General features: G+C 46.0%; 1 protein-coding gene and 1 long non-coding RNA gene across 3 annotated transcripts in view; one reads left to right on the top strand and one right to left on the bottom strand.

The window, feature by feature from the left end:
* LOC134799089 (neural cell adhesion molecule 2-like) overlaps positions 1–19037 on the top strand; it is a 460169-nt gene that overhangs the window by 110956 nt on the left and 330176 nt on the right. For both annotated transcript variants that reach the window (XM_063771474.1, XM_063771475.1), the window contains exon 2: positions 104–286. In XM_063771474.1, the coding sequence (XP_063627544.1) occupies positions 208–286 (79 nt within the window). In that variant the 5' untranslated portion in view covers positions 104–207. The remainder of the gene's footprint in view (positions 1–103; positions 287–19037) is intronic.
* The window catches only part of LOC134799167 (uncharacterized), a 514174-nt gene that overhangs the window by 372152 nt on the left and 122985 nt on the right, over positions 1–19037 (bottom strand). The gene's annotated exons all lie outside the window — the stretch shown is intronic.

Genomic DNA, 19037 nt, shown 5'->3' with positions numbered 1-19037 from the left:
CGGACTGCCGGACAGTAAAATTCATTGTAGTGCACAATCGCCCTATGGCTTGTCTATTCCATTTTCGAATACTCAAACTAATTCCACTTTCCTATTGTTTCAGATGCGAGCAACGGGAATTCAAAATAAACAGCGCGTTTGAAAATGTTCGCCTGATCCGATGTGTCGGACTGTGTTGGTGTAGTGAGTGATGTGATCAGTGATGTGATGGTGGCCATCATGCTGGCGGCGCTGCGGGTGCTGGCTCTGGCGGCCTTCGGGGTGGCGCACGCCAATCTAAATAATGGTAAGTGTAGACAATATTTTCCAGTTCACGGAACAATGGCGTTTCGGACTATCGGGAGAGGTGCGCGGGGCCGAAGCCAACATGTAGCTATTGTAAAACAATACAGCTTTTATTATAGACATCAATGATATTACATATTATTAAATATAAAACATTAAATTAGCTTAAAAATAATAATACAAACTATCTCTAAACTAAATAAACTTAAAATAAAGAGCCTATAAATAAAAAACGTCCCCCAAGTCACTGCCGATGGGCAGTGTGCCCAGAAGGCTGGCCGCATTGCCACGTTGTATGGCAATGCTAATGCGTTGAGCAAAATACTGGCCAGCCCTCTGGTCCCTTGTGGCATCTATAAGGCGCTCCGCTAAGGCCTGTATATACGGCGCAAGCTTGGCCCCCACGGCCCCAGCGTTTCGACCCCAAACGCCTTAAAAATATAACTACTGCCAAGCATTTTTTTAAACCTTGATATAGCCCAATATTTTGAATTATTTTATGCTCTTTACGTAGGACTGAATCGTGTATTTAGGTAACAACTTTGTATTATTAAACTGTCCCATTAAAAACGAAATAATAAACCAAAGAACGAAAAAGAACGTAATAATACCGGTATTTTTGTATGGACCAGCAAATACCGGTTTCCGACCCCTGCTGCCAAGGGTGGCATATTTGCGGCGTTTAAGGTCTTCTGCCATGGACGCGGCATGGCCAGCATCTCTGCTGGTGCCCAGAAGGTGGGAGGGCGCGAGGGTGTCGTCGGGTGTAGCTATTTAATGTAATGTAACTAATGTAAAGGTGTAAATCGAGTGGATGGTGCCCTTGTCCATGTCATGGGACTCACGCAAAGCTAGTAGGGTGCCAGGGTGTAAGGACTATTGATATATTTAACACTTTCGCAACCAGGCAAAATTTCAAACAATACCCCAGAAACCGACAGTACTCGCTAGTCGGGCAACGACGTGCAACTCAATGCCGCACGCCGCGAACCCGCTAGTCGGGCAAGCGGCGGACGCTCAGGGCTGTGCCAAGTAACTTTCGTATAAGTACGTGGATAAAATTAAATCTGCTGTCTCATCTGTTTAGGCTCCCCGTTTTATGAATTATCACAATGCATTCAGTGTAGCAGTAGGAAATGAATAAAATCACACAAAGCCAAATCATCAACAGGCTAAACCACAAAGTCCAGTAAGAAAGCAGAAATCACAGTTGTCCAAAAAACAAGCCGAGTCGTCAAAATGAAAATTAACACAACACAACAACGTCCGAAGCACATCACAAACCATTACGGAATGGCTCCGATTGCAATTTTACACCGAGACCGGGTTTAAAAAAAACCGGGTCGCAAACTTCAAATAGATAAGGGATGGTAAACAACATCTCCAGGGTTAAGTGTATGATCACAGTAACTACATTCTTTTGTCAAAGAAGTTGCGACTTTATTGTATGTGTACGAACGTACTAATTATCGTAACTATTCAAAGCTACTTGTTACGTTTTGCTTCCATGCAGTTGCAGTGCAGTGCTATTTTATGATGACTGACCTATTGTCTTTTTCTGAGAACTGCCGCTTAGAAGTTAGAATGTTGTTAGGTACTTAGTTGAATTTCTTGGTTTATTTTTCTCCGAATTTTGTTTCACAAAAATCATCCTATGAGTACTCATGAAATAGATGTATACCTATACTTACTAAATATTCGTAAACACAAATTAGGTTGTACGATTTACGAAAATTCTAACTCCTATTGATACATACCCGTGTATGCAATTTCACGTAACCAACTAATAAGAATTTTTATTTTGTAATCACATTAGGTAAAGTAAATAAAAATACAAAGTGAAGTAATAAAATATAATAATCAACTGTACCAACTTTTCGACCACATAATAATCAGAAGACTTACAATTTTTTCTGTTAGTGGCAGCCCTGAGGTAGTGAAGATGCAATGCTTGCCCGCCTGTCGGGCACTTCGGCGTCGCGTGTAGGTTTATAGCTCTTGCCCGACTAGCGGGTATGCCGGCATCTGAGTAAAGTTTACGAGTGCCCGAGAGTCGGGTACGCGGTGTCGAATGTGTGTGTTAACACATTCGACACCGCGTACCCGACTGTGTTAACACACACATTCGACACCGCGTACCCGACTCTCGGGCACTCGTAAACTTAATAATATCGTAATCTTATTAGTTGGTTACGTGAAATTGCATACACGGGTATGTATCAATAGGAGTTAGAATTTTCGTAAATCGTACAACCTAATTTGTGTTTACGAATATTTAGTAAGTATAGGTATACATCTATTTCATGAGTACTCATAGGATGATTTTTGTGAAACAAAATTCGGAGAAAAATAAACCAAGAAATTCAAGTAAGTACCTAACAACATTCTAACTTCTAAGCGGCAGTTCTCAGAAAAAGACAATAGGTCAGTCATCATAAAATAGCACTGCACTGCAACTGCATGGAAGCAAAACGTAACAAGTAGCTTTGAATAGTTACGATAATTAGTACGTTCGTACACATACAATAAAGTCGCAACTTCTTTGACAAAAGAATGTAGTTACTGTGATCATACACTTAACCCTGGAGATGTTGTTTACCATCCCTTATCTATTTGAAGTTTGCGACCCGGGTTTTTTTCAACCCGGTCTCGGTGTAAAATTGCAATCGGAGCCATTCCGTAATGGTTTGTGATGTGCTTCGGACGTTGTTGTGTTGTGTTAATTTTCATTTTGATGACTCGGCTTGTTTTTTGGACAACTGTGATTTCTGCTTTCTTACTGGACTTTGTGGTTTAGCCTGTTGATGATTTGGCTTTGTGTGATTTTATTCATTTCCTACTGCCCCACTAGTGTAGTAAATGAAGCAAGTTGTTGTATGGAGACCCATGCATTAATTTCTCAGTCGATGAAATTTAGCTTAGTTATTGTATAGTATGAGCCGAGACTAACATTATAAATATCCAAAAAAAAAACACTCCTAAGTTAGGTAAAAACACAAATCTGATTATATATTGAACCGAGTAATTCCTCAGTCCAAAATTATTTTACAAAATAAGTTATTTGTATCAGTATGTGATACTAGAAAAAAATCTAAAAGTTTTGTCAAACATGAGAATATTTTTTTATGATACTTCCTTTTTTTGACGCTCATTTTCATCGGAAAATTGCTCTGTCATTTTTTTCTTCTTATATGTTCTTAGAATATAATTTGGCGCAGTGGGTAAAAAAATCCAAAAAAAATGCGTATCGAAATGTATGTATTATAGAACTATTAAAAACTGAGAGTGGAAAATTTTTAGATTTTCATTTTGTAGGTATAAAACGGCAATAAAATGGCATTCCAGTGAAAAAAATAGACTGAGCAATTTTCCGGTCCAAGACACGCCAAAAAATTTTATTTTATTAATACTGGTATTTCTGCTGGGATATTTTTTTGATATTTCATATATTGTTGCAATACGTTACATGAATATGTCTGGTGAAGAAAGTTTGAACGGAGCATTTTTCCGTAAAAAGATATTAACGATATAAGACTTTAGGTATTTACTTTAATTCTATTATTATTATTCTTTGGAAATTTATACAATACTTTTTATTTATTGATACTTTATCATACTGTAAAGTTTTTTCTGGCTGAGGAATTACTGCGGGGTCCACTACCTTTATTTACTACACTACACTGAATGCATTGTGATAATTCATAAAACGGGGAGCCTAAACAGATGAGACAGCAGATTTAATTTTATCCACGTACTTATACGAAAGTTACTTGGCACAGCCCTGAGCGTCCGCCGCTTGCCCGACTAGCGGGTTCGCGGCGTGCGGCATTGAGTTGCACGTCGTTGCCCGACTAGCGAGTACTGTCGGTTTCTGGGGTATTGTTTAAAATTTTGCCTGGTTGCGAAAGTGTTAAAATGTACTGGGCTATTGGATGAAACCCATGGACTGAATACTTTGGCAATGGAATAAAAACCGGACCTTAAAAAACTAGAAACAGAGGTATTGATGCAAATTCATTTTAAAATTACTGTATTCATATATCAAGATGAGTTAGAACTTGGTTAGAACACAACATGACGCATGACTACTTCGAATTTCACCCTCAAATGAGTTTGATTATGTTGAATAAACAAGATATATACGAAGTTGAAAATGAAATCAGTGTATTTATAATTATAATTTATGCTTTAAATACCCTGGAGCTATCTTTAATATTCTTGTTTATTTACAATTTATTTGACTTCGACTGTACTTTACAAATAAATAAAATTAATAATCTAGATTATTTACGTAGGCACCCTATCAACCAAATCTCACTGTATGCTCATTGTATGCCTTTGAACGTTATATACAAAATCGTCACTCACGTCACAAAAAACACGCCAATATTGGCGCAAGCGAACCAAACAAACAAATCAAAGATTAATTTGATTGTAAATATTAAATGTGTGTATACACTAAACAAGTTCGAAAGCATAAAAAATATACCGACAGCGTAGGTACACCGATGCACTTCCAATAACTATTAGGCCGGGGTCGTTTTCACCCGCCGCCCGCGGCCGACAGCGGCCCGCCGCCCGCGGCGTCTGAATGGTATGTTCGGAAATGCTCGGGAGTGGTCGTTTTCGCCCGCCGCGTGCGGCGTCCCCCCGCCGCCCGCGTCTGCCGCCCGCTGGCCACCGCGTCTTTACTAGTCTTTCTTTATGGTAGAAGAGCCGGCCGCAAAATTTCTAACCGACTTGATACCACGATGAAATGCACAATGGTTTCCCAGAAAAGTTATGCTAAGTCCGAATTCGATAGTCTGCCACGGCGGAACTTGCCGAAAGTACGAAAAAGAAGGCCACTTCCGGTGCGAAAAAAGGGGCTGATTTAACCCATCTGATACCGAGATAGTAGTTATGGCAGCAGTTAGAAATTTACATGTAGACACAGAAAAGCGAAGTCTGCCACTATTTTTTTTGCCGGAAGTGCTTGGCAGACGCTCTCAAAGGTGACCATCGGGACCCCTAAATTAACCCATCTGATACCACCATGAAACCAATGCCAGTCGGTAGGTATGAACTCTCATGTCAGGAATATATAAGTCTGCCAAGGCTTTTCCTGCCGAAACACCATGGCAGACGAGATTATGTAAGCAAGGTCGCCATCGGTTACCCTACACTAACCCATCTGATACCACCATGAAACCAATTCCATTCGGTAGGTATGAACCCCCATTTTAGGAATATATAAGTCTGCCAAGGTTTTTCCTGCCGAAACACCTTGGCAGACGAGATTATAAGCAAGATGACCATCGGTTACCGTACACTAACCCATCTGATACCGCCATGAAACCAATTCCAGTCGGTAGGTATGAACCCTCATTTCATGAATATATAAGTCTGCCAAGGCCTTTCCTGCCGAAACTCCTTGACAGACGAGATTATGTAAGCAACATCCGCATCCGTGGGACCGGTATACGTGATTACTGTAGGCTTATTTATTACTTTATGCTTTTACATATTTGTATATTATTATGTTATTAATGAAATATATTTATAATTTATTAAACCTATACCTAATACATTGGGAATTCATTACCTGCTTACGGCAGTAGTAGGGAGTAGTGGGTGAGTTCTGGCTCACTTAGCCAGGCCAACAGTCCCTCCCCCTTTTTTTCCCCTTGTTGAGGCCCTGCAACCTTACCTTGAACCCAACCTAATGTCATTGTAGCTCGAATCTAACCTAATCTATTTTTATTGCTTTTAGAAAATATTCTAATAACAATTATCTACTTTTGCAAAGTTAAATGTTGAATTCTTTATTTCGCAAAATGGAATTTTAATGTGACTATAATGTATGTGCAATCTACTTAGAAACTGGGTTTAGAAATATAAAAACACACATTTTATATAGGATAATAAGTTTATTCAAGTAATATTCTGAACATATGAGATATAGTAACGTCATTACTTATTCTGTGTACAGTGGAGAAAACATGCAAGTTGACAATTTTCGTTTTAAAATAAAGATAAACTAAACAGTATTTGCCACAAACCGATGTAAAAAAAACTTTGCAGTTGTTGATTACAATACCATATCTTAAGGCCCCAGTACACAATGGGCCATCGCCGGCCATTCCAAGGGACGCATTTATGCGTTAGAGGGAGCAAATGATATTGCTATCTCATTCTACCGCATGGCTGCGTCCCTTGGAGTGGCCGGCAATGGCCCATTGTGTACTGGGGCCTTTACAATTTCTCTCCATGAACATTTTATGATACCCAACCAACCTTCCGGTTTTCGCCCGAATGAATTAAAATATTCACCAACACCATTGACATCAATATAAATGGCTATCCGATGTCAGCCAGGTTTAAAATCCGGATCTAAATTGATAATAAGCAATTTAAACAGGTGAACAGGTAGCTGAACAAACATTGGCATTTTGTTAGCTGCAAATACATTCGATTCCACGCCTATATTCATTTTACTCATATAGTGTTACACAGAACTCATTTGCTGTCAAGAATTACCGACAATTGTCGTGTTTCTTGTGACAATTGTCATTAGCTTCGCAAAATAAGTACTTAGTATTTGGCGATATAATGGAGTTTTTATTTTATTAACATGTTGGTGGCAAACAAGCACACCGCCCGTCTGATGGTAAGCGGTTACCGTAGCCTATGGAGGCCTGTAACGTCAGTACCAACTGTGATGTCGACAAGTGTCGCACCTGCCACCGTAGTGAAATAGAGGCCAGGCCCCAATTTCACATCGGTGACAGGTGCGACGAATTGTAAAATCACTATCGCTGACGTCACAGGCATCCATGGGCTACGATTACCACTTACCATCGGGCGGGCCGTATTCCTGTTTGCCACCATCATTGTATTATTTAAAAAAAACTTTATTATATCGGAAAAAACAGATATTTCTCCTGTGAAGTTTCTGACAATTGTCAAAGATCTAGAAGAATTGTAGGTAATTCTTGACAGGTAATGAGTTATGTCGGAATTTCGTGACAATTGCAGTGTTTCTGTGACAATTGTCATAAACTTAGCAAGAGAAATATCTGTTTTTTTCCGATATCATAAAGTTTTTTTTTAATAATACAATGATGGTGGCAAACAGGAATACGGCCCGCCCGATGGTAAGCGGTAACCGTAGTTCATGGATGCCTGTGACGTCAGCAACAGTGATTTTACAATTCGTCGCACCTGTCACGTTGGTGAAACAGGGGCCAGGAGTTAAGTCAAAAGCTAGTAAACAGTAATCTCCTCCATAGTCCTCTCTAACTTTCAGGCAGTTTTATTAACTTCTTATGGTATCAATGTGGAGTATAAATAGTCTACTATACATATATCCCAAAAACTTTAACGTTTACGTTTTTAAATACAGGGTGACCTTAGCCATTGGACAAACCCTGAAATCCCACATAGGGTTACTTCTCAGAAATGCTCTAACGGTAATTTCTTTTTAATTAGAACAAAAGATAAAACATTAAATTATCAAACAAAAGTTAATTCCAATAATCGACAACAAAAAGAAACATACTGTATTAATCATTGGCAGTGCTTTTGACAATTTGTTTGAAAATGTGCGGCAATGATGACATTTGTCAAAAGTCAGAATCTTATTAATGTCATAAATAAAAAAGATAATCAAAACGGTCGAAGAAAGTTTTAATTAATTTAATTTAATGTAATAATTTAATAATTAATAATTATTAATCTTATTTAAAGCTGCAACACGACTGATTAATTGACACGATTGTTCTCCCAGAAGGAGGTTCGTGGGGTATTTGACTATGGTACGGTCGTATAGAGGGCGGTCTCACGACCTCCAGAAAATTCCGACTTTTGGTCTACCGCTTCCGGTCAGAAAAATGTTCAACGGCCTGGCGTAACGGTGAAACCTAGGTGGGGGGTACTCGACCAAATGTCATAGAGGGACCCTGGCAGTTTTTGACGTCACCATTTTTTTTTCAAAATGGCCGACTTTTTTTTTTTAATTTTTTCAAGTTTGTCCTAGCGCGCTGAAATTTTGGTCACGGAATCTCGGGGTCCTCTAGATTCGTATGGGGAAAAAAAATTTCGAAAAAATCCAAGATGGCGGAAAAAATGGCCACTTTTATTTTGTATGGCAACTTTTAAACGGTGCGAGATAGGTGGGGGGTGCTCGACCGAATGTCATAGAGGGCCCCGAGACAAAACAAACTGCATTTAAAAATTTTCAAACGGGCCGACTTTTTTTTTTTAATTTTTTCAAGTTGGTCCGAGCGCGCTGAGATTTTGCATGGCGAGAGATAGAGGCCTCTAGATTCCTATGAAAAAAAAAATTTTTGGAAAAAATCCAGGATGGCGGAAATAATGGTCATTTTAATTTTGTATGGCAACTTTTAAACGGTGCGTGATAGGTGGGGGGTGCTCGACCAAATGTCATAGAGGGCCCCGAGAGAAATAAAACTGCATTTAAAATTTTTCAAAATGGCCGACTCTTTTTTTTTTTTTTTTTTCAAGTTGGTCCGAGCGCGCTGAGATTTGGCATGCGGCGAGCCTGGGGGCCCAAGATTACCATGTGAAAAAAATTTTTTGGAAAAGTCCAAAACGGCGCGGGCACGGGCAATAGTCAAATTTCCAAGTAGGTTAAGCGAGCCCGAAGGGCGAGCTTCAGGCCGGGAGGCCGAAGGCCGACCCCGCGGAGGGCCGTCAGGCCCGGAGCTTCACCCCGAATGTCCAAGCGTGCCCCACCCCCAGTAATTTTGGGCGAGGCCGAAGGCCGAGCTGCGGGAATGACGAACAAAGCAAAATCCTATACAAAAAGTGTGTTAAGCGAGCCCGAAGGGCGAGCTTCACGCCGGGAGGCCGAAGGCCGACCCCGGCGGAGGGCCGAAGGCCCGGAGCCGCCACCCCGACTCCCAAAACGCGAGGCCGAAGGCCGAGCTGCGTAAATGCAGTTCCTCCAAGCGGTCTACAAAGTCAACTGTCTTGATAAGCGAAGCCGGCGGGCCGAAGGCCCGACGGCGAAGCGTCGAGGCTCGCGAAGGCCGAAGGCCGTGCTCCGCGTAGGGCCGAAGGCCCGAAGCGTCACACGAGAGGGGGAAGTTGGAGCTTAAACACGACCCACACGACACTTTTACTATTGGGTCGTGTTTAAGCTCCAACTTCCCGCTTACCCCCCAAAGCAAAACCAACCCTCTAAGTGTTTTAATAAGCGAAGCGGCGGGCCGAAGGCCCGACGCTGAGCTTCGGAACCCAGCGAAGGCCGAAGGCCGAGCTCCGCGTAGGGCCGAAGGCCCGGAGCGTCCCTTTAGATTTCCCATGCACGCGAGGCCGAAGGCCGAGCTGCGGGAATGAAGTGCTCGCACGCGGATCTTTCCGTCCTAACAAAAGTAGAAATTCATTTCTCTTTCCCTTTGGAAAACAAAACTACGGCACCAACAACAGCACAAACAACAGCACCAACAACAACAACACATAAACAACAATACCAACAACAGCACAAACAACAACACGCGCACCGCGGGGCCCTCGGGCCCCGCGCACAGGGCAAAATCTAGTTATTAATCTTATTTAAAGCCGCAATCCGACTGACTGATTGACACGATTGTTCTCCCGGAAGGGGGTTCGTGGGGTATTTGAGTTTGGTACGGTCGTATAGAGGGCGGTCTGGTGACCTCCAGAAAAATCCGACTTTTGGTCTACCGCTTCCGGTCAGAAAAATGTTCAACGGCCCGGCGTAACGGTGAAACCTATGTGGGGGGTGCTCGACCAAATGTCATAGAGGGACCCTGGCAGTTTTTGACGCCGCCATTTTTTTTTCAAAATGGCCGACTTTTTTTTTTTAATTTTTTCAAGTTTGTCCTAGCGCGCTGAAATTTTGGTCACGGAATCTCGGGGTCCTCTAGATTCGTATGGGGAAAAAAAATTTCGAAAAAATCCAAGATGGCGGAAAAAATGGCCACTTTTATTTTGTATGGCAACTTTTAAACGGTGCGAGATAGGTGGGGGGTGCTCGACCAAATGTCATAGAGGGCCCCGAGGCAAAACAAACTGCATTTCAAAAAATTCAAACGGGCCGACTTTTTTTTTTTAATTTTTTCAAGTTGGTTCGAGCGCGCTGAGATTTTGCATGGCGAGAGATAGAGGCCTCTAGATTCCTATGAAAAAAAAAAAAATCGGAAAAAATCCACGATGGCGGAAATAATGGTCATTTTAATTTTGTATGGCAACTTTTAAACGGTGCGAGATGGGTGGGGGGTGCTCGACCAAATGTCATAGAGGGCCCCGAGACAAAACAAACTGCATTTAAAAATTTTCAAAATGGCCGACTTTTTTTTTTTTTCTTTTTCAAGTTGGTCCGAGCGTGCTGAGATTTGGCATGCGGCGAGCTAGGGGGCCCAAGATTACCATGTGAAAAAAAAATTTTGGAAAAATCCAAAATGGCGGCGGACACGGGCAAAATTCAAATTTCCAAGTAGGTTAAGCGAGCCCGAAGGGCGAGCTTCAGGCCGGGAGGCCGAAGGCCGACCCCGCGGAGGGCCGTCAGGCCCGGAGCTTCACCCCGAATGTCCAAGCGTGCCCCACCCCCAGTAATTTTGGGCGAGGCCGAAGGCCGAGCTGCGGGAATGACCAACAAAGCAAAATCCTATACAAAAAGTGTGTTAAGCGAGCCCGAAGGGCGAGCTTCATGCCGGGAGGCCGAAGGCCGACCCCGGCGGAGGGCCGAAGGCCCGGAGCCTCCACCCCGACTCCCAAAACGCGAGGCCGAAGGCCGAGCTGCGTGAATGCAGTTCCCCCAAGCGTTCTACAAAGTCAACTGTCTTGATAAGCGAAGCCGGCGGGCCGAAGGCCCGACGGCGAAGCGTCGAGGCTCGCGAAGGCCGAAGGCCGAGCTCCGCGTAGGGCCGAAGGCCCGAAGCGTCACACGAGAGGGGGAAGTTGGAGCTTAAACACGACCCAATAGGAAAAGTGTCTTAGACAAGCGAAACGGCGGGCCGAAGGCCGAAGGCCGTAGGCCCGACGTGAGGTTGTCAAGACACTTTTACTATTGGGTCGTGTTTAAGCTCCAACTTCCCGCTTACCCCCCAAAGCAAAACCAACCCTCCAAGTGTTTTAATAAGCGAAGCGGCGGGCCGAAGGCCCGACGCTGAGCTTCGAAACCCAGCGAAGGCCGAAGGCCGAGCTCCGCGTAGGGCCGAAGGCCCGGAGCGTCCCTTACGAGTTCCCAAGCACGCGAGGCCGAAGGCCGAGCTGCGGGAATGAAGTGCTCGCATGCGGACCTTTTCTTTCTAGCACAAGTACAACTTCATTTCTTTTTCTCTTTGGAAAACAAAACTATAGCACAAATAACAACACCAACAACAGCACCAACAACATTACCAAAAACAACAGCACAAACAATAGTACCAACAACAAACAACACGCGCACCGCGGGGCCCTCGGGCCCCGCGCACAGGGCAAATACTAGTTAATCTTATTTAAAGCCGCAATCCGACTGACTGATTGACACGATTGTTCTCCCGGAAGGGGGTTCGTGGGGTATTTGAGTTTGGTACGGTCGTATAGAGGGCGGTCTGGTGACCTCCAGAAAAATCCGACTTTTGGTCTACCGCTTCCGGTCAGAAAAATGTTCAACGGCCCGGCGTAACGGTGAAACCTATGTGGGGGGTGCTCGACCAAATGTCATAGAGGGACCCTGGCAGTTTTTGACGCCGCCATTTTTTTTTCAAAATGGCCGACTTTTTTTTTTTAATTTTTTCAAGTTTGTCCTAGCGCGCTGAAATTTTGGTCACGGAATCTCGGGGTCCTCTAGATTCGTATGGGGAAAAAAAATTTCGAAAAAATCCAAGATGGCGGAAAAAATGGCCACTTTTATTTTGTATGGCAACTTTTAAACGGTGCGAGATAGGTGGGGGGTGCTCGACCAAATGTCATAGAGGGCCCCGAGGCAAAACAAACTGCATTTCAAAAAATTCAAACGGGCCGACTTTTTTTTTTTAATTTTTTCAAGTTGGTTCGAGCGCGCTGAGATTTTGCATGGCGAGAGATAGAGGCCTCTAGATTCCTATGAAAAAAAAAAAAATCGGAAAAAATCCACGATGGCGGAAATAATGGTCATTTTAATTTTGTATGGCAACTTTTAAACGGTGCGAGATGGGTGGGGGGTGCTCGACCAAATGTCATAGAGGGCCCCGAGACAAAACAAACTGCATTTAAAAATTTTCAAAATGGCCGACTTTTTTTTTTTTTCTTTTTCAAGTTGGTCCGAGCGTGCTGAGATTTGGCATGCGGCGAGCTAGGGGGCCCAAGATTACCATGTGAAAAAAAAATTTTGGAAAAATCCAAAATGGCGGCGGACACGGGCAAAATTCAAATTTCCAAGTAGGTTAAGCGAGCCCGAAGGGCGAGCTTCAGGCCGGGAGGCCGAAGGCCGACCCCGCGGAGGGCCGTCAGGCCCGGAGCTTCACCCCGAATGTCCAAGCGTGCCCCACCCCCAGTAATTTTGGGCGAGGCCGAAGGCCGAGCTGCGGGAATGACCAACAAAGCAAAATCCTATACAAAAAGTGTGTTAAGCGAGCCCGAAGGGCGAGCTTCATGCCGGGAGGCCGAAGGCCGACCCCGGCGGAGGGCCGAAGGCCCGGAGCCTCCACCCCGACTCCCAAAACGCGAGGCCGAAGGCCGAGCTGCGTGAATGCAGTTCCCCCAAGCGTTCTACAAAGTCAACTGTCTTGATAAGCGAAGCCGGCGGGCCGAAGGCCCGACGGCGAAGCGTCGAGGCTCGCGAAGGCCGAAGGCCGAGCTCCGCGTAGGGCCGAAGGCCCGAAGCGTCACACGAGAGGGGGAAGTTGGAGCTTAAACACGACCCAATAGGAAAAGTGTCTTAGACAAGCGAAACGGCGGGCCGAAGGCCGAAGGCCGTAGGCCCGACGTGAGGTTGTCAAGACACTTTTACTATTGGGTCGTGTTTAAGCTCCAACTTCCCGCTTACCCCCAAAGCAAAACCAACCCTCCAAGTGTTTTAATAAGCGAAGCGGCGGGCCGAAGGCCCGACGCTGAGCTTCGAAACCCAGCGAAGGCCGAAGGCCGAGCTCCGCGTAGGGCCGAAGGCCCGGAGCGTCCCTTACGAGTTCCCAAGCACGCGAGGCCGAAGGCCGAGCTGCGGGAATGAAGTGCTCGCATGCGGACCTTTTCTTTCTAGCACAAGTACAACTTCATTTCTTTTTCTCTTTGGAAAACAAAACTATAGCACAAATAACAACACCAACAACAGCACCAACAACATTACCAAAAACAACAGCACAAACAATAGTACCAACAACAAACAACACGCGCACCGCGGGGCCCTCGGGCCCCGCGCACAGGGCAAATACTAGTTAATCTTATTTAAAGCTGCAACACGACTGATTAATTGACACGATTGTTCTCCCAGAAGGGGGTTCGTGGGGTATTTGACTTTGGTACGGTCGTATAGAGGGCGGTCTCGTGACCTCCAGAAAATTCCGACTTTTGGTCTACCGCTTCCGGTCAGAAAAATGTTCAACGGCCTGGCGTAACGGTGAAACCTAGGTGGGGGGTGCTCGACCAAATGTCATAGAGGGACCCTGGCAGTTTTTGACGCCGCCATTTTTTTTTTCAAAATGAACGACTTTTTTTTTTAATTTTTTCAAGTTTGTCCTAGCGCGCTGAAATTTTGGTCACGGAATCTCGGGGTTCTCTAGATTCGTATGGAAAAAAATTTTTTCGAAAAAATCCAAGATGGCGGAAAAAATGGCCACTTTTATTTTGTATGGCAACTTTTAAACGGTGCGAGATAGGTGGGGGGTGCTCGACCGAATGTCATAGAGGGCCCCGAGACAAAACAAACTGCATTTAAAAATTTTCAAACGGGCCGACTTTTTTTTTTTTTTTTTTTCAAGTTGGTCCGAGCGCGCTGAGATTTGGCATGCGGCGAGCTAGGGGGCCCAAGATTACCATGTGAAAAAAAAATTTTGGAAAAATCCAAAATGGCGGCGGACACGGGCAAAATTCAAATTTCCAAGTAGGTTAAGCGAGCCCGAAGGGCGAGCTTCAGGCCGGGAGGCCGAAGGCCGACCCCGCGGAGGGCCGTCAGGCCCGGAGCTTCACCCCGAATGTCCAAGCGTGCCCCACCCCCAGTAATTTTGCGCGAGGCCGAAGGCCGACCTGCGGGAATGACCAACAAAGCAAAATTCTATACAAAAAGTGTGTTAAGCGAGCCCGAAGGGCGAGCTTCACGCCGGGAGGCCGAAGGCCGACCCCGGCGGAGGGCCGAAGGCCCGGAGCCTCCACCCCGACTCCCAAAACGCGAGGCCGAAGGCCGAGCTGCGTGAATGCAGTTCCCCCAAGCGTTCTACAAAGTCAACTGTCTTGATAAGCGAAGCCGGCGGGCCGAAGGCCCGACGGCGAAGCGTCGAGGCTCGCGAAGGCCGAAGGCCGAGCTCCGCGTAGGGCCGAAGGCCCGAAGCGTCACACGAGAGGGGGAAGTTGGAGCTTAAACACGACCCAATAGGAAAAGTGTCTTAGACAAGCGAAACGGCGGGCCGAAGGCCGTAGGCTTCGAAACCCAGCGAAGGCCGAAGGCCGAGCTCCGCGTAGGGCCGAAGGCCCGGAGCGTCCCTTACGAGTTCCCAAGCACGCGAGGCCGAAGGCCGAGCTGCGGGAATGAAGTGCTCGCATGCGGACCTTTTCTTTCTAGCACAAGTACAACTTCATTTCTTTTTCTCTTTGGAAAACAAAACTATAGCACAAATAACAACACCAACAACAGCACCAACAACATTACCTAAAACAACAGCACAAACAACAGTACCAACAACAAACAACACGCGCACCGCGGGGCCCTCGGGCCCCGCGCACAGGGCAAAATCTAGTTAATCTTATTTAAAGCTGCAACACGACTGATTAATTGACACGATTGTTCTCCCAGAAGGAGGTTCGTGGGGTATTTGACTATGGTACGGTCGTATAGAGGGCGGTCTCACGACCTCCAGAAAATTCCGACTTTTGGTCTACCGCTTCCGGTCAGAAAAATGTTCAACGGCCTGGCGTAACGGTGAAACCTAGGTGGGGGGTGCTCGACCAAATGTCATAGAGGGACCCTGGCAGTTTTTGACGCCACCATTTTTTTTTCAAAATGGCCGACTTTTTTTTTTTAATTTTTTCAAGTTTGTCCTAGCGCGCTGAAATTTTGGTCACGGAATCTCGGGGTCCCCTAGATTCCTACGAAAAAAAAATTTTTGGAAAAATGCTTCAATTGTTGGAAAAATGGCCACTTTTATTTTGTATGGCAACTTTTAAACGGTGCGAGATAGGTGGGGGGTGCTCGACCGAATGTCATAGAGGACTCCGAGACAAAACAAACTCCATTTAAAAAATTTTAAACGGGCCGACTTTTTTTTTTTTTTTTCAAGTTGGTCCGAGCGCGCTGAAATTTTGCATGGCGAGAGATAGCAACCTCTAGATTCCTACCAAAAAAAAAAATTTCGGAAAAAATCCAAGATGGCGGAAATAATGGTCATTTTAATTTTGTATGGCAACTTTTAAACGGTGCGAGATGGGTGGGGGGTGCTCGACCAAATGTCATAGAGGGCCCCGAGACAAAACAAACTGCATTTAAAAATTTTCAAAATGGCCGTCTTTTTTTTTTTTTTTTTTCAAGTTGGTCCGAGCGCGCTGAGATTTGGCATGCGGCGAGCTAGGGGGCCCAAGATTACCATGTGAAAAAAAATTTTTGGAAAAATCCAAAATGGCGGCGGACACGGGCAAAATTCAAATTTCCAAGTAGGTTAAGCGAGCCCGAAGGGCGAGCTTCAGGCCGGGAGGCCGAAGGCCGACCCCGCGGAGGGCCGTCAGGCCCGGAGCTTCACCCCGAATGTCCAAGCGTGCCCCACCCCCAGTAATTTTGGGCGAGGCCGAAGGCCGAGCTGCGGGAATGACCAACAAAGCAAAATCCTATACAAAAAGTGTGTTAAGCGAGCCCGAAGGGCGAGCTTCATGCCGGGAGGCCGAAGGCCGACCCCGGCGGAGGGCCGAAGGCCCGGAGCCCCCACCCCGACTCCCAAAACGCGAGGCCGAAGGCCGAGCTGCGTGAATGCAGTTCCCCCAAGCGTTCTACAGAGTCAACTGTCTTGATAAGCGAAGCCGGCGGGCCGAAGGCCCGACGGCGAAGCGTCGAGGCTCGCGAAGGCCGAAGGCCGAGCTCCGCGTAGGGCCGAAGGCCCGAAGCGTCACACGAGAGGGGGAAGTTGGAGCTTAAACACGACCCAATAGGAAAAGTGTCTTAGACAAGCGAAACGGCGGGCCGAAGGCCGAAGGCCGTAGGCCCGACGTGAGCTTGTCAAGACACTTTTACTATTGGGTCGTGTTTAAGCTCCAACTTCCCGCTTACCCCCCAAAGCAAAACCAACCCTCCAAGTGTTTTAATAAGCGAAGCGGCGGGCCGAAGGCCCGACGCTGAGCTTCGAAACCCAGCGAAGGCCGAAGGCCGAGCTCCGCGTAGGGCCGAAGGCCCGGAGCGTCCCTTACGAGTTCCCAAGCACGCGAGGCCGAAGGCCGAGCTGCGGGAATGACGTGCTTCCACGCGGATCTTTTCGTCCTAGCAAATTAAAGTACAACTTTATTTCTTTTTCCCTTTGGAAAACAAACTACTACTACTACTACAACAACAAAAACAACAGCACAAACAACAGCACCAACAACAACACATCAACAACAGCACCAACAACAAACTACAAGAAGACCGCGGGGCCCTCGGGCCCCGCGCACAGGGCAAATACTGGTTAATCTTATTTAAAGCTGCAACACGACTGATTAATTGACATGATTGTTCTCCCAGAAGGAGGTTCGTGGGGTGTTAGACTTTGGTACGGTCGTATAGAGGGCGGTCTCGTGACTTCAGAAAATTCCGACTTTTGGCCTACCGCTTCCGGTCAGAAAAATGTTCGACGGCCCGGCCAAACGGTGGGAGGTAGGTGGGGGGTGCTCGACCAAATGTCATAGAGGACCCTGGCAGTTTTTGACGCCGCCATTTTTTTTCAAAATGGCTGACTTTTTTTTTTAATTTTTTCAAGTTTGTCCTAGCGCGCTGAAATTTTGGTCACGGAATCTCGGGGTCCTCTAGATTCGTATGGGAAAAAAAAAATTCGAAAAAATCCAAGATGGCGGAAAAAATGGCCCCTTTTATTTTGTATGGCAACTTTTAAACGGTGCGAGATAGGTGGGGGGTGCTCGACCAAATGTCATAGAGGGCCCCGAGACAAAATAAACTGCATTTAAAAATTTTCAAACGGGCCGACTTTTTTTATTTTATTTTTTCAAGTTGGTCCGAGCGCGCTGAGATTTGGCATGGCGAGAGATAGAAGCCTCTAGATTCCTATGAAAAAAAAAATTTTTGGAAAAAATCCAAGATGGCGGAAATAATGGTCATTTTAATTTTGTATGGCAACTTTCAAACGGTGCAAGGTAGGTGGGGGGTGCTCGACCAAATGTCATAGAGGGCCCCGAAACAAAGCAAACTGCATTAAAAAAAATTCAAAATGGCCGACTTTTTTTTTAATTTTTCAAGTTGGTCCGAGTGCGCTGAGATTTGGCATGCAGCGAGCTAGGGGGCCCAGCATTACCATGTAAAAAAAATTTTTGGAAAAATCCAAAATGGCGGGCGACAAGGGCAAAATTCAAATTTCCAAGTAGGTTAAGCGAGCCCGAAGGGCGAGCTTCAGGCCGGGAGGCCGAAGGCCGACCCCGCGTAGGGCCGTCAGGCCCGGAGCTTCACCCCGAATATCCAAGCGTGCCCCACCCCCAGTAATTTTGGGCGAGGCCGAAGGCCGAGCTGCGGGAATGACGAAAAAAGCAAAATCCTATACAAAAAGTGTGTTAAGCGAGCCCGAAGGGCGAGCTTCAGACCGGGAGGCCGAAGGCCGACCCCGGTGGAGGGCCGAAGGCCCGGAGCCTCCACCCCGACTCCCAAAACGCGAGGCCGAAGGCCGAGCTGCGTGAATGCAGTTCCCCCAAGCGTTCTACAAAGTCAACTGTCTTGATAAGCGAAGCCGGCGGGCCGAAGGCCCGACGGCGAAGCGTCGAGGCTCGCGAAGGCCGAAGGCCGAGCTCCGCGTAGGGCCGAAGGCCCGAAGCGTCACACGAGAGGGGGAAGTTGGCCTACGGCCTTCGGCCTTCGGCCCGCCGTTTCGCTTGTCTAAGATACTTTTCCTATTGGGTCGTGTTTAAGCTCCAACTTCCCGCTTAAGCCCCGAAGCAAAACCAACCCTCCCAACTGTTTTAATAAGCGAAGCGGCGGGCCGAAGGCCCGACGCTGAGCTTCGAAACCCAGCGAAGGACGAAGGCCGAGCTCCGCGTAGGGCCGAAGGCCCGGAGCGTCCCTTACGAGTTCCCAAGCACGCGAGGCCAGGCCGAGCTGCGGGAATGTAGTGCTTTCACGCGGATCTTTTCGTCCTAGCAAAAGTACAACTTTATTTCTTTTTCCCTTTGGAAAACAAACTACTACTACTACTACTACAACAAAAACAACAGCACCAACAACAAACTACAAGAAGACCGCGGGGCCCTCGGGCCCCGCGCACAGGGCAAAATCTAGTCGTACTATTTATTACCTCAGGAGCTACTAACACATACAGGTTGCTCCAAAGTAAAAAAATCGTAATTTGTTATGATAATTTGTATACTGGTTCTAAATACCATTGACGTGTAAAATTGTATTGATTTTATGAATAAATTATTGAATATTGAATATA

This window comes from Cydia splendana, chromosome 18, assembly GCF_910591565.1.
Source record: "Cydia splendana chromosome 18, ilCydSple1.2, whole genome shotgun sequence".
In the NCBI taxonomy this organism is placed as follows: Eukaryota; Metazoa; Arthropoda; class Insecta; order Lepidoptera; family Tortricidae; genus Cydia; species Cydia splendana.
This window is presented reverse-complemented; position numbering and strand designations above follow the sequence as displayed.